Source organism: Balaenoptera musculus, chromosome 13 (assembly GCF_009873245.2).
Source record: "Balaenoptera musculus isolate JJ_BM4_2016_0621 chromosome 13, mBalMus1.pri.v3, whole genome shotgun sequence".
NCBI classification, from domain to species: domain Eukaryota; kingdom Metazoa; phylum Chordata; class Mammalia; order Artiodactyla; family Balaenopteridae; genus Balaenoptera; species Balaenoptera musculus.
This window is the reverse complement of record NC_045797.1, coordinates 70,389,290-70,405,595: the sequence shown is the minus strand read 5'-3', so window position 1 is coordinate 70,405,595 and position 16,306 is coordinate 70,389,290. Positions and strand designations below refer to the sequence as shown.

At 39.3% G+C, this 16,306-nt stretch overlaps 1 protein-coding gene across 6 annotated transcripts in view; it reads right to left on the bottom strand.

Annotated features, from left to right (window-relative positions):
* Window positions 1–2,780: 2,780 nt before the first annotated feature.
* Window positions 2,781–16,306, bottom strand: part of ASXL2 (ASXL transcriptional regulator 2) — a 130,754-nt gene continuing 117,228 nt past the window's right edge. For all 6 annotated transcript variants that reach the window (XM_036872625.1, XM_036872627.1, XM_036872626.1 and 3 more), the window contains 2 exons: window positions 14,231–14,948; window positions 2,781–10,640 (listed from right to left, as the gene is read on the bottom strand). In XM_036872625.1, coding sequence (XP_036728520.1) covers window positions 8,157–10,640; window positions 14,231–14,948 — 3,202 coding nt within the window. In that variant the 3' untranslated portion in view covers window positions 2,781–8,156. The remainder of the gene's footprint in view (window positions 10,641–14,230; window positions 14,949–16,306) is intronic.

Below are 16,306 nucleotides of genomic sequence, written 5' to 3'. Positions count from 1 at the left end.
GTTTTTAATTTCTAGAGTTTCACTTATCATGTACTCTAGATCTTTCATGGGTTCTAGAAATTTCGTGAAGTCTCTAATAACAAACTTGCTCTTCAATCAGTAGTTTATTATCAGAGAACAAATTGTCAGGTCCTTCCCAGCCCAGAATCTGTCTCCTTATGCAACAAGCAGGTGACCAAATTTGAGACTCTGGAAGTGTTTCATAATTTAAAGCTTGTTCAAAGTGATTATATATAGGTTCAGCTGGGGTCACTTCAAATTGCTATGTCTGAAAACCTAAAATGAAAACAACTGCTGACTTGGGGTCCAAGTCCAACTCCAGCATTCCCAAGCTCTACGTATCTGAAAACATTAGACACTGGTGTTTTGAAAAGAACTGACCCAAGAAATGTAAAATTTTATGTACCACACTTTCCGTAGGAAGGACATAGACTGTGTGTAAAATAATAGTTATCTTCAGACATTTTGACGTTAAATGCATTGCTTTCTTATTGGGCTAATCTGAATTTTAAATATTAAGTACTTAAAAAGAGGATCCATGATTAAAGTTAATAAAGTGCTGACTCAAGTTGGTTTAATATAGTATTTATGAGCCAATGTCTGTGTCACTTAGACACAGGTGCACACTCCTAAATCCTGAGCAGTGGCAAAAGCTGTCACTAGATAGACAATATAGTTCAACAGAAAACTATTACTTAGCCCACAAAATGCCTCAAATCAAATTCCATGTTCCACTCACGACAATTCATTACATTATGGGAACCCAAAACTTTAAAAAAAATATTCGGTAAAAGGATAAGAATAATTCCAAGTTTACTTAAATCTATCTTAAATCCAGTCTTGGGTTTACCTTTCTTCTCTCCTAGGCACTCGATAGGTTTTGCAGTCAAGATGAAAGGCAGGATTTTAAAAATTCCCTTTAGTTTCTTTTGAGCTTGAAGAACCAGGAAAGTTGAGTTTGCAGTTATTCTTCAGGACAACCCACTATCTAGTCACAGCCCATCTCCACAGCTGATAATCTCTCTCTTCCAGGTTTAGTCTGTCCTTTTTGTTATAAGGAAATCTTTGTAGGGATTCCCTTTTTAGGTTAAGACTGAAAGATACACAGAGGTATAGAGATTCCTTAGTTTATACAGGCCCTATGAAAGAAACCCAATTTTCTATTTAATGTCACTAAGTATAAGGAAAATACAGGATATCTGCCCTCCTAGTTCCTGGACAGAGTTGAGACTGTATTACATGGTTACACCTCATAACTTTTTGACTAAAAGGTGAACATGGATATTTTGGAATACAGAATTCAAGTTGCAAATCCAGTAACCCAGGTAAGGAAAGTTCAATAATAAGCACTGACAAAATATATTCATTTATCCTTTTAAAACCTTTCTACCAGAAAGTCTTAAAGAATTAGGATTTAGGCCACTTTATAAGGGGTAGTGTCCGGCTGAAGCCTCTTTTAATTCAAGTTCTGTGACTTAGAAGTAGAAAGGAAAAAAAAAAAAAAGTCAATTCTACAATATTAGAATAAAAAGAACAGTAATTTTATCCATTATGGAGGGAAAAAGGGGATGAAATATCTCTAACAATTTTAAATGAATACGCTTCCTTCTCACCAGTCTATAAGATGAAAATCAAGGTTATGTTTTTTTATTCCCTTTAGCTTATTTTGGGTTTGACAGGAAAGCTGCATTATTTACCAAATTGTTATTTGAAAGGGTTAGCTGAACCTAAGATGAAGCATCTTTACTGACATACTGAACAGTATTCATTGAATGGGATTGCTTTCGGCCTGATTTTCTCAATTTAGGTATTACCAAGAGATTCCTTGAAATTCTGATTAATCTCTAGATCTTCCAGTGACAGTTGTCAAAAAAAGGTAAATTTTATCAACCTGGCTCCTCAATTCCACACTGTAATTTCATGTAGGGGCAATGCCTTTCTTTTCTTTCTTCATGTTTTGCCAAGTGCCTCAAATGCTTCTATTTCATAGTTCATTTACTCTTAAACTTCCAACACGTCTTGGGAAATAACGTAGCATGCATTACTCCTTGAGTTGTGAACTAGACATGTGCTGTATGGTTACTACTTTTAGGAAGACCTTTTACAACTTACATGACTGCTTTTCTTTACCTTTGCTTAACCAGAACCTTAGCACAGTGCTTAGCACATAGATGTTCAAAAGGTATTTGAATTAGTGAATAACATGATTTATGTACAAGAACTAGAAACATGCGAAATTTGATTTGTGAAGACCACTCTTGGTCAACTAGTGTTAAAAGCAATGAACACAGGTTTCTAAGACTCTGTGATGTAAATAAAGGAAAGCTGGGGATCCAAGTTGAAGCTGTGTCATGATGTACTGCTCTTTCTTGATTAACTGCAGTCCAACTATAACTTAGGGTCCTATGTCATTACCTGACTATGAATTTTACTTCCTATGAGGTAGGAATAAAAAACAGTAAGTACATATTAGAAATTGGGGGGGGGGTGGTCTTTGTAAACAGTCATCATGAACTGGTTCACACACATTTAAATATTTCACCTTCATTCGTATCTACCATATATGGGAATTACGAGGATGCAGATGTTCCCTGAGACTTAAAATTTTTCCTTTAGAAATAGTGTATTTTCAGCAAAGATTTAGCGCTGTTCTCTTAGACATCTAAACTATTTTCAATGTTTTGGGCAGCCCTATGTTTGAATTTTCAATTTTTGAAAAATAATAAGGCTGTGTCTTTTAAAAAACATTCTTGGGACTTCCCTGGTGGTGCAGTGGTTAGGACTCTGTGCTCCCAATGCAGGGGGCACGGGTTCTCTTCCTGGATGGGGAACTAAGATCCTGCATGCCACAGAGCGTGGCCTTACGGGGTGGGGGTGGGGGAAGCATTCTTCTTAAGTATCCTTACTAATTTCCAAAAATTGCTGTTTTTATCAGTTAAAATAACCACAATTGAGGAATTATGGGGAGAACTAGTGAACTACAATTAAAAGTGTTTCATGGGTCATTAAGATATTCTTCAAACTCTGACCTTATTTCCTTTCAGGTCACCAATAAAGCTATATATTATTCATTTTTAAAGAACAGACTATACGCCTTTATTCCCAAAGACTATCTAGGTATCCTTTTGCTTCCTCAATCATATCCTAAAACTAAATATTTACAATCACAAAATGACTTCTCTTGGACAGCAGGACTCGATTATCTCTAGGTATGGTTAACCTCTCCTAATGTTTGGCTCAGTCCTCATTTCCATAAACACCCTTCCTGACATCAGGGAGATCAACATTCAAGTTCTCTTAGCCCTTCTATCTCCAGATCAATTGGGAAGGACATAAAACTGGCTACAAAACTCACTTCTCAAAGAAGGGAAACAGAAAAAAAGTTTTCTATTGTCTTCACAATATTATTTCTTCACATAAACCCTACAGCCTGGAAGGTGGTGGAAGTGAATGTTTGCTAATGAATTATTAACCACTGTGGAGAAAGGAAAACCTATTCCAGCCCCCACCACCCCAAGATATTTTCTTGCCATTCTTTGTCTTAGAAGCAAACAATGGGCACATTAAAAAACAATGCACTGTGTTTTGTTTTTACTTTCCCAGTAACATTAGGTGGTTAGGAGAGAGAACAGTTCAAGGGTGAAAGCACAGAGACAGACATATTAGGAGAATTTAATATTTTTACTAGAGTTTTGAAAGAAATACGCTACCCTGATTTATCACCAAATTCCTCATTTTACTATTTTCTATGCAATCTGTTGGTAATCTTCCAATAGCAGTATAAGGCAACAACTGAGGGCCCTTACCCACACCACTTTCACATGTATGTCAGACCTCAAGATGCACCGAAAACTCCAAGGTTTTTATTTCCACTTTAATTATCTTTTACTTAATAATAAAATGAAAAATAAGAATATATGAATACATACAATCTATATACATATATTTATTGCAAATACTTAAAATTCTTATGTAAAATGATTTTTCTATATTTGTGAAAAAATATGACTTTTTAAATGGTGTTGACACCAACTTCTCTGTACATACCCTCAATTCCAATGTTAACAATTCCTTTAAAAAGGCAAAAGACACAAAAGTTTAGCATTTACCAAACCAGTCTGTACAAACCTTTTAGCCAGAAGGAAAAAAAAATAGCTTGTGGTAAATAAGTCAATTTTCTATTAAAATAAAAAATAAACTCCAAAACTCTTCCCCTTATTGCATTTTTTTGGAAATAATCTGAGTGTCTTTAGAGTAACTTCCTTTGAAATAATTTGTGCCTTAACAGTGAGGCCCTACATTAAACATACCTTATATGAGAAATTCAAAGTCTCCCACTGTCACTTTTTACATAGATATTAAAATATATATTACTTAAAATATATTACTGGAAAGCTATTTTTAAAATTGATCTTTAATAGTTGTATCAAATGTAAAGCATTAAAAAAAATAAGTAACCAAGAATCTATGAAGGTCTTACTTCCAACTTTAGGAACTGTTTTACCTATTGTTCTCTTTCAATAGGTTATGTAGGTATTGAAACACGGTAGGAAAGATCCCTGCCTATCATCATGTTTCTCGGAGTCTCTTTGGACTATTCTATAAATTGAGCTGCAAACTACCCTTGGCCAAGTTTTTTTACTTAGCACACTGTTGTAATGCAACGGGGAGACTTTTCTCTCCTTGCTGTGAAATCTCTAGGTCACAGAGAAAACAACCCTGGTACTGCTTACTGACAATGAGCTCTAGAAACAAATAGTGATGTAATGACCAGAGAAGACCCCCTCATTATAACAAATAATTTCACCCAAGAGTTCTTCAAGGACTCTTAGGTGAAGAAAGGTAATAAGAGCAATTAGGATGGTAAACGGTCCAATTATTAATGTACGAATTTATGCCTTCACCTGGAAGGCAATGACGTCTTCCTTTGGCTATTTATTTAAATCTGTGCTAACTCCTAAAATATCTACACTGTGTGCCTTCCCAGCCCATATAAGTATGCTTCCCCTGCCCCAAGAAAAATTTCCCATCTGCCAGACCTTATTCTTAAAGATGTTACATGGGGTACCACAGACAGCTTCAGTATCTTCAACACAGGGGTTACGTAGGGCAAACAACTCCAGGTTATTTTGGCTTCATTTTCTGTCTAATAGGATGGAGAATTTTAATAAAAATTCTTTAAAATTTAGGGAGTCTTCTCTACTAGACAACTTAGAACATTCGCAAGTAAGACTGAGATGATATATTGTTAATGCCACCTCCCCAAGGTGACCTGAAGTGGAAGGTTATCTGAAGGCTTGAGAAGCATACCCTGGAGGCATAAGCATCAGGCATAATGCCTGACTAGTCACTGGAAATAGTGCAACTTAATACCATAAAAATAAGCTTAGCACTTATTAGAAACATTTCAGACTGAATTGAAAGGTAAAGTAACTGAAAACCTAAGATAAAAACTGCTTTAAAGGTACTGGAATACCATATTCTAATAATTTAAAGGTTTTCTTGTTCCTACTGCTTCATTTTCCAAAGGGCCAGATTGTAATTTTTCTTTTCTTTTCAGCTCAGTCAGCACATAAAATGAATGACCTTCTATGTGAAACCGTTTTGAAACCAACTGATAGATTGCATTCAATTTTCTACCAATCTAAGAGAATCTAACTGTTCTCTCATTCAGTCAAGAGTGAGGCAGTTGTACCTAGTTGACGATTTACTGAATATTTTATTAGCTGGGTATTATTTGTAAAGAGAATCTGGTGAATAGTAATGCTTAGGACCTAATCTGCAAGAGCCTGGGTCAAGATGAATAGGCACGATATGGTTTGCTCTCTAAATGGACTTGAAAATCCCTGATGCCTTTCCTCCCTTCCTGGTTAGTCTGTCCATCCTCAGATTAAGAGAACCATGGAGGAGAGACTTTCTATGATAGGAAAGGTGTGAAGAAGAAAAATCATTTTGAAAATCCAAATTGGTTAACTCGTGCTCACCGTGGGGTCGGTTCTGAAACAGTCAACCACTTCCGGCAGGCAGACCACCCCTCAGTCCTGCCACTCAAGTGGGGAGTGAGGAAGCTGGGAATGGAGAGTTTTAACTGGCAATAGGTCTTTTTAACACCCCCTGGGATTACCCAGGGCACTGAAAGTTTGGGAACAGAACCATGGTTTCTGACTCCTACTGGTTATTGGTTGGAGAACTTGCTCCTTATCCCTGGATCCTGACAGATTTCTTACCTCTTAGCTATGTGTGTGCTGGAAGAAAAAGGGAAGTTAGAAGGACATCAAATTATCTTGGCTGAAACGAGAACACAGATATTAATCCTATATTTGCTTTGGGCCACAAAAAACTCAGAAACAAAAAATAAAAAATAGAAGTAAATAGTTTCTTATGGGGTTTGAAAGTATTGAAAGAGTGTATGTATAATGCAGGAGGTGAGGTAGGGAGGGGTGGGTAGCAGAATGGGTGCAAAGCTAAAATTACTACTGCCTACTTGCCCCTAATCTGGAATGTGACTTAGTTAACGAGTTTTAAACTGTTCTGCATTTTGTATATATCACATCCTGAATATTAAGTACAACTATGACTGTACTAGGTTGCACTAATAATATATGTCCTTTACATACATGAAATTAGGAGATTTGAAATCAATATGCAAATGATGCACACTGACAATCCCCAACTTTTTAATACCGAATTCTGGTAAACTGTAGATTTATTTTAATGTTCTTTAACCATGACCCAAATGTATGTACTCAAAAATTCTTTAGTCACTAGAGACAGGATTCAACAAAAAGGAAACAAAAAAGAATAAACAAAAACAAACAATAAAAATTTGCAGCTGATTTCTTTTCCTTTCTAGATGTTCCCTAAGTCTTTCACTAAAGCCCCTTTACATTAGAAATTTCTAGTGCGTAGAGAGTAGTCCAAGAAAGGGGACATGTTTTCTAAAACAGGAAAAATGTCTGACTTTTACTGTGTGTGTGTGTGTGCACGCACACGTGTATGTTCAGAGTAATACATAAGATTACTCCCATATTCCTCAGATGCCCGGGAGGTCAAAACAGGTTTAACAGAATGGGCAAATGTGGTATTAATGAGTTTTTCTACCTGTAGCAACAGCTGACTGTAGAACATTAGGTAACAGGTTGGGAGAGAAGAGGATGAGAGGGGCTACTTTGTTTCTAGTGTTAAAATTGTTTTCCAAAGTTCTTCACGTTCAGTTCAACAGTTTCTGCGCCTTTACTCTGCTTACCCAACAAAACACATAGTTCAAATCGCCCTAACACTTTTCTGTTAATTTTATACTAGTATTTCAAACTTGTTTGTAAGCTCCCACGAATGACTAAATCCTCGGAGATTATTGCTGGAATTACTGCCCTGCACAGGTGATGGTAACCCAAGGGGCCCAGTGAGGCAAACTTTTCATGGACCACACTCCCTGCTTCAGGGCAAGGGAGTGGGATTAGGGAACAGCAGGGATCCGCAAACTGCAAGCAGAGTGCCTGGCAATAGTACTGGTTCATGGAAGCCAAGAACCAAGTCAGAATTTTCAGAGTCTGAAGTACTGCCTGTGAAATTAATACCTTATCACCAAAAATTTGAACTTGAGAAGGTTCCATCTAAGGTAAAGGGACGGTGTAAACCCTGAATCCACTCCTGCGAAGGCTGAATAACCTATGTAAAGCCTGCAGTCAGACAGTCAAGACATAATCAACATGGTCATTTCTTCAGACCATTCCCTCACTCCTTTCTTTTCCTAGCCTCTTAAGAAAGGGCAGAAGGGAAATCGCTTCCTTTCACCATGCATGGCATTAAACTTTTCAAAGTCACATGAAGTGGAACATCAATCTGAAGTCAAAGTAATACATTATTACCTCAACACCTGGAAAAATCTTAAAACAAGATGTGACATATTTACATGATTTTGTAAGTGCAAACTTGTCACAAGTTCACAAAGTCTTGCTTGACTTGGACTTACTATACAAGGTGCTTTTCCTCTAAAATGTAAGATCTGTACTCTGTATTCCTGATTAAGTAACACTTGTCTCTTAAGACAACTGAAACCTAGTTTATTTCTGTGATTCCAAAAGAACTCAAAAACCACATCTGTCAACCCTTCCCCCTTCCTGCCTCCTTTACAGTGTGTTCTCCTTCTAGTCTCATTACCGAACGACAAGGCAGGAGACACACAGTTTGGAGGGGCCAATGCAATCATCGTGGCAGAAGGCTCCACACCCCTTGCACATGATCATGGCTTTCAATCGGCAGTAACATTTCGAAGGTGTGTCCTCTATGCTGTTCTCTTCAGGAAAGGCCTGAACAGGAATGGTCTGGCCGTGGTTGCTCGGATTCATAGCTTGGCCAGCAGGGATGGTCGTGACAGTCACTGAAAAGGACATGACATCCCCGACATTGCTAGGTACCTGGCTACAGTCAGGCATCCCCGCTACGGCGGAGTTATGGTCCAAGTCCGATGAGGTGGAGACGTTGATCATGCCTCTGTAGCTTGGCCCAATCTGTGTGGGGCTTCCATACAGCTTTGGGGTTTGCAGCGGTGGAAGGAGTAGAGACTGATGGGTAGGACTGTCTGCAGGTAGAGGAAGAGCAGTAGAATTGAAAAGCTCGGGGCTGCTCCGCACGGTCTTACCTCTCGCCGCGTGAGCCATCTGCTTCTGTGCTGCCTGAATAAAATCTCTGGCTAGGGTCTTCTCATCAAATGTTTGGCTTCTAGTGAACAGGTAATTTTCCTTGCTTAAAGTGGTTTGCTCAGGCACTGGTGTCTCTGCCTTCACATTCTTTTTAGCTGAACAGTCACTGGTGGATAGGGTTTCTCTACTGTGGGGTCCTGAACTTGCTTCACACTTGCCAGAACTCTGGGAAGCCTGCGGCTCCTCCTTCACCATGACAGATTCTTGCTCATCACCAGTACTTTCCTCATCAGTATCATCTTCTTTACCGCTGCTACTATCTTCTGCTGCATTTTTACAATCTGTATATCCCATTTTCAAGGCCTCAGTGGGGCTACTTAGACAAAATCGGTCTTCGGGGTTTACAGAATGGGTCCTCCTAAGGCTCTCTGAACCCCGGCCATAGGTGGAAATGTTAAGTAAGTAGTGACCTGCCATTGCAGGCTTGGATGTCCTTCTGCCAGCAAAACCCAGCATAAACCTCTGGCTTGTGGAGATGTCCTCTAACTGGAAACCTGAGTGAGTGAAGTTGAACTGGGAGGGCTGCACAAACGAGAGAACATTCTGCCTCCGAACCCTTTGGATGAGTGTCTGAAGGATCTGATCTTGGGTTGCTTTACTTAGTCCTTCTTGGTATTGGTGTGTGTCAATGCTAGCGTCCCTTAGATCCTTACCTGAAAAGAGCTGAAGGGGTCTTGGAACCTGGGGGAGCTGCTTACTTTGCAAACTTTTACCCAGTTGCTGTGTAGCTGGATGGGACTGTCTCTCATTAACTTCCTCTCTGGTGCTATTTTCTGTTACGCTGGTACCTGCGAGTGCTCCTATCATCATCCCCTTTTCCTCTTTTGTAGTTAGTGGAACAGTTTTCATTTCAACTTTGGTGAGAGGTTTAGGCAGAATTTGCTCCAGGGGAACATCTTTGCCTTGCAGCAGCTGAGTTACCAAAGGATTATTAGCAGGGATATTAGAGCTTGGCCTCGAAATGGGTCCATTCATACTTGAAGAAGCTCCCAGGGTCTTAAGGCTAGAAGCTGCTGGCAAAGTGCTCGAGGATGGAGCTGATCCAGTAGGTGCTATGGTTACAACGACCTGGGGTACAGGAAGCTTCTCTAAAGAGGCTGTTGTTAATAAAGATGTTAAAGGGGAGGGAGTCATATCCACTGAAGCACTAGCACTTATCTCTGCCGAGGCTGGAGGGTTTGGTGTATTCTTACTAGAACCTGCTTTGGGCTCAACTGTGCCATCGACTGCAAAATGAACAGGTGAGGCACCTGCGATTAGAGCAGGATCTGCTGGAGTAGGAGGTGCTTTCTCCTGCCTACCATTACTGGGCCCCTGTGGGTGGCTAAGAGAGGCCACCGTGGCTGCCGCCCTGGAGGGATTCAGTTTTTCATTACTTACTTTCCCTAAAGCTGGTGGGGGTGTGTTAGCGTGGGCTGGTGACGGGACACTTGAGCACGCTCCACTGATGGCAGATGGTGGAGGCACTGAGGAGGTTTGCTGTAGTTGTGCTCCAGAGACACTGTGAGACTGTGCCTGGCCTGGGGTCTTGGTCTCAGATTGGGGCTGAGTCTCTGGACCACAGGGTAAAAGCTCTCTCGTACCTCCCCTGCTTCCAGTTCCTGCCAGTTCCAGTGTGGGGCCCTTTCCAGTTTCACTGACTCTGTTTGAGTCTGGACTCCCTCCTCTAGCAGTTCTCCTTTCAGCCCCCTCTCCTGGACCTTGTCCACCCCCTGGGCCAGGTCCTGGAATGGTCCCTCCAACTGAGGCGGCTGCAGCAGCTGCGGCTGCAGCAGCAGCTGCTGCCCTCTGTGCTTTGACCAGCTGGGCTTTTGCTTTGATGTCTGCGAGAGTTCTGGCTCCTGTTCTGTTAGGACTAGTGATGGAGATTGGAAAACGAGCCCTGGGAGAGACCTGCGATGTAGGAAACGGCATGGGGGAGATTCTGGAGACCGGGATCTGAAAGAATTAGGGGGGAAAAAAACAACAGAGCTTAGTTTTCATTTATAAGAGCAATCAAACTTCATTAACACAAATTCTGAGTAGGGTGAACCCTATGACAAGGACGGGAAGCCTGTGACTAAGAGACCAAACCATGGGGACAGCCACACAGGTTTGTCTCCAGGGTCCTTTCAACTCCTCTACTGGTGCCAAGGACTCCCCTCCCTCGACATCCACTCCCACCCCAAAGCCTCAAACCTCTTCTTACAACACAGCTCTCTCTTAATGTCACTACTACTCATAATAGCTGATCACTTAAGATAGAGACCTTTCTATGGTATCTACATTTTAAAATGTGTGTAAAAGCAAGAAGACAGAAACAGAAGAAATAAAGAAGTAGCACACCATTACTGTCTTTTACTTCTTGGCTTTACTACCGAGGTCCAGAGGAAAATTCTTGTTCTCTTCTCTTTTACACACGCACACTTGCACAGCTAAGCATATAGGCTGAATTATCTCAAGTTACAGAGGCTTCTAGACTGCACTGGAAGGAAGACAGTGTGTGATCCACTCTGCCCACCCACATGACGGGGTAGGTATATAATGTCTGTAATGTTAACCAAAGTCATTCTCACCCCCTGCTGGCATTATACTTATTTGTGGAGCTTTTAAAAAATATACATTCTCTCAGTCCTGTCCCTAAAATTACAAATAGAACTCCTAGAGAAAAAATGCATTTCTAAAAAGCTTCTTACGAGATTCTGATGCATCATTAGGTTTGAAACCACTGATTTTCATATCATAAAATATTATACCTGAAAGGAATCTGACTCCTGTTCAAAACAATACTTTGAAAGCTACTGGAATTAATTAGAATGAACCAGTCAGTATCTGGGCCTTTCTAAGAGTTGGCAGAACTTAAAAGAGCAAAAAACTGTTACAGATGTTCTAGGACATGTAATTAAAAACATATTAAGCCGCTGAGCTCTAAGAAAATGCATGTCATCTTTCTGGAACTCCTTAAATTGAGACTAATAAAGTCACTAAAGATTTTTCATTATCTGCAATACCCATTTCTAAAAAGGTCAGCAGTCCTGAAGAATTCTCTGTCATTCAGAAGTTAGACCTGTAGGATTCTGTAACACCTGTCACAAAGCCCACATATTTCTCATCATGAGATATACTCAATCTCTCTCTGAAAGCTGAAATCTGCTTTACATCCAACTGCACACAGTATTTTAGAAGCTGCCCAGAGTAAGAAAGAAGCAACTGTTGCCCCTTGGTAATACCATCTAGAAAAGACAACTAATAGGGGGAAAAACAGATAAAACTAGAAAATTAAAAACAAGAAAGTAAAAAGCACAGTTGTGTAGGGGAATCATATATAGGGAACAAGCAACCTTACATTAGAATAATCTTGAGAATAACAACATATCCAGCACAATAAAGGATACCTATCATAATGACTGAATATCATTAATAACATGTTGATTAAATAAGGACAATCCTTAAGAGTGGTTAAAATAAAAAGTTTTAATGCTTAAAAATGATAATTTTCAGTTATTTATGTAACTAGTCCTATTACCTGTTTATGTAGAATAAATGAGATGTTATACTTTTTTTTTTTTAAGTACAAAAACCACACAAGCTTTCTAGGCACTGATAACAATTCAACAATTTAACTTATTGAGAAGCCCTACCCTGGTATAGCAAAGGAATTAGATTCTTTCTATTATGATTGTACACTGAATGGAAAATACATAATGTCTGTTTGAGTTGTCCATCTCTCTCTATACATATATGTATATATTTTATATTGTAGATATGCATATATAAAATAGATATATGTGCATATATAATTTTATACACATATACATATATAACATTTGTAATAAAATTCAAATTTTGTTTTTCTATTTAAGTTTTGTTTAAAAGATTTTGTTCTGTTATAAATTACATTAAGCTCTGTGTAAGAAAATGGGATTTGAGATAGGGTCTAAGGTAAGAGAGTTACTAAAGCAACTTCTGGTGGAAAGTTTTTGGGGAAATGAGGAAGGAGAAGTAAAAGAAAGGAAAAAAGTTAAATAACATTAACTTGGTCACAATGGATTTAAGTTTTCAGTGTAGAGTCTCTTTGGATTAGCAGAAAGATGAGGAAATAGAAATGATGGTTCTTACCCAGTGTCATTTATATAAAGTAAAACCTAGACTATAACTCAGCTCTCAGGTTTAGAGATAAGTTCTAATTGACATGCATTAAAGAAAGGTTTCTCATATTTTTGTAAGAAGAAGAATACAAGTCATTATCATAAAACTCAGAATCTCTAGCAAAGCATGACAGTGTATGCTAATGGTAGAAAAATATCAAAAAAAAAAAGAAAAAGAAAAAAGGAGAGATTCCTAAGTGCTGAAATCACAAATCTTAAAATTAAAAAGTAATGAAGAACATCATACTATTATGATGCAAAATGAGAGAGGTAAGTCTCACAGTGCATGAAACAGGTCAAGTACTAGTAACTTGAGTGTTTCCAAGGGATATTTCCAGGTAGGACTTTGGTTAGTCTAAGTTGAATAAAAAAGGGAAAAAAGTATTTCTATTTGGCTTATTTTTTTTTTTACTTGTATTCTAATGTGAATGAATACTACCCAGTGCCTGGGTTCATAGTAGACACAATAGTGTTAATAAATACTGTTAATAAAATGTATTAAATCAATAAATACTATTAATAAAATGAAGAATGAACTGCAAACTGATATTAGGCACAAGCCCAAGTACACACTAAGGCAGTGACACTGCTACAGAAATTTAAAAGATCTGATATGCAGCAATATAGGGCTAAGACACAAGTTAATCCCATATCCTAAGCAGTAGAGCTTAGCAAGGCTATTCCATCTTACTAAGGTCCCTCAAGTGACCAGCGGTGACTCATGGCAGCCACACACATTTCCTTTAAAAGGCTGGAACTAAAAGGTAGTTCCAGACTCTCAGAACATCAAATCAGCTATGGCAGCAATAATTGACACATTATTGACTGGGAATTTTTGTAGAAACTAATGCCTGTGGCTGTAATACATCTCCAGTCAATAAAGTGTTACATATCATGGCTCTTGATACAAAGATGTGATCTCTTAATCACATCAATGACCTCCTCCTGTTTATTATTATACTTATTATTTTGTCACATGAGACAAAATACTTTCCATAACTGTCTTAAAATACAAGAGTAGCCAGCAGGGGTGTGGGTGGAGGTGGACTGCACTAGATATTCAGATATCTGAATAAGTATTCAAACCCCAATAAAGATGTGTGAGGACGCAGTTCTTTTTTTTATGATTTTTTTTTTATTGGAATATAATCGCTTTACAATGTTGTCTTAGTTTCTGCTGTAGAACAAAGTGAACCAGCTATATGTATACATATAAGGATGCAGTTCTAAATGCCTGTTTCTTAATAATTTTACTCGTATATGACCACAGTTACATGCATATCAAATATATACAACTGCTTCTGCATTAAGAAATACCACAAATATTTGAAACTTAGTAGGTACAACCAAAAACTTAGTGTTCAGACCATCTTTCTTTTTCAATTCTTCCCGCTCTCTTACCTTGAGAGGTGGTACTTTCCGCACCTGGAACCTGTCCCCTCTACTGAGAAAGGGCTGTGGGGAGACTTGAAATGGCTGCTGGTGCTGGCGATTCTCAGTGACACGCGGTCTTTTCTCCCAGTTTGCAGGGGCCTCTTCTTGGGTGACAGAAGATTTCCTCTTGAGGCTTTCTGGGCTGTGATCAGCCAGAGCTGACGGAGGCTCTTTCACAGCGGTCTCCTGTAGACCTGCTTCCACTATGGGCTTCACTACTGTTGTTGCTACCCCAGGGCTCTTGGGTTTGCTCAGGGATGTAACTAAAGCTTCTTGGCTTTCATTTTTGTTATAATTTGAAGTTGTAGTGAGATGATTCTCTTTCTCAGGCTCCTGTTCAGCAGAGGCAACTGGCTTTTGCTCCAAGAGAGCCTCATCCTTTGGGCACTTGATGGGAGGAACGCTGCTAAGCTCATTTGTATTGGTAGCTGAGGAAAGTAGGGGCTCTGGGGATTTGGAGTTTGGCTGCATCTTATCTTGGCTTTCATGCTCTTCTTTTCTGACTGGTGATGGCAGTTGCAGTACTTCTTCTTTAGACACTAACTGGGGAATTACTGGGACTATACTGACAGGAGAGGCCTCTGAAGGAAGCATGGATTTTGGTTGCTCAGCTGGGGTTTTCTTTACTTTGGGATCGTTGGGTGAAGCTGTCAATTTCTTTGAATCTTCAAGGCTCAGGCCAGAACTAAAAGGTGGAAGAAAGAAATACTGTAGTTGAGAAATGGCCTATGTTATTGAATATATTATGAGATAATGGTGTATGACAATGTCTAGAAGAACCTGTGACACTTGGTAGGTAATTTTCATATATTATCTTCACTATTATTATTAGTGAAGGGTCTGGAGCCAGAGTGCCTGGATTCAAATCCTGGCTCTGATACCTACTATCCATGTAATAAGTAAGTGACTAGCCTTCTGTATCTCAGTTTCTTTAATTGTACATTGTGTTGCTATTATGAGTAACTAAATTAATGCATGTGAAGTACTTAGAATAGCACCTAGCACATAATAAAAGCTCAATATAATGTTAATTATTATTATTACTTCTGCTTACAAAGGGGCTACATTGCCTAGAGGCATGGATCACAGACTACCCACAGAGCAGTTAAAGAAGACAAAGACCCATGTACCCTGGGACTGTGGGTTTGGACTGTGATCAGCTCTACTCTGCAGCACCTGCAGAAAGGCTGGCCCAAGAAATCTCAGGGACCCCGAGGAGACAGCAGGAGAGCTGGCTGCCAATATTCGCTAGAGGTTGAAAACGAGAACTCACTTGGTATAGCTCTAAAATTCTGAGATCAAGTGCCTCTGAGCTATCCTGGGAGTGAAGAACAAGTGAGACTTCCACAGTGTGGCCTGGCTAAGAGCTAGGCTACCCTGTAGGGGTCACTAGAGACTCCTCTTACGACAAGCAAAAACAAGATAGCCCTCTTTGGTGACTTCAATAATCAGTACTGCACCCCTGAGATGGAATGGCTAAGGACAAATCTGGACAGTAATCAAATATAGTCCTTCCAAAAAGCTGGCAAAAAAGTAATAGCTAAAAACAGAAAGACGCAAGAATGGCTGTAATGCTCCATCTTATAAGGAGGGAATGAACAATATTTATGGAATAACTGCTACCTGTAATAATGGTCTAAATGTATTCACCCTCGTTTCTGTAGAAAAGCTCAAAGCTCATACCAAGAAGGCAGAAAAATTGGTGTACAGTGCTCTTCATCTCATTAAGAATCACTTCTGAAATGACCATGAAGGGGATCAAGGAACACTACATGGAGATAAGGAAAAGAGCCATTCGTTCTCAAGCTATGGTTATGGAGTATCCTTAAAGGCTGCCATCAGGTAGGAAGGGAGACTAATAGACAATTAAAACTCTGGGTGTTCAATTCTATTTCAAACAATAGCTCCACTGTCATCTATTTAAGTGTCCCCATTAAGATTTTTTGTTTTTGGCTGCACTGCATGGCTTGTGGGACCTTAGCTCCCTAACCAGGGATTGAACCTGGGCCACAGCAGTGAAAGCGCCGAGTCCTAACCACTAGA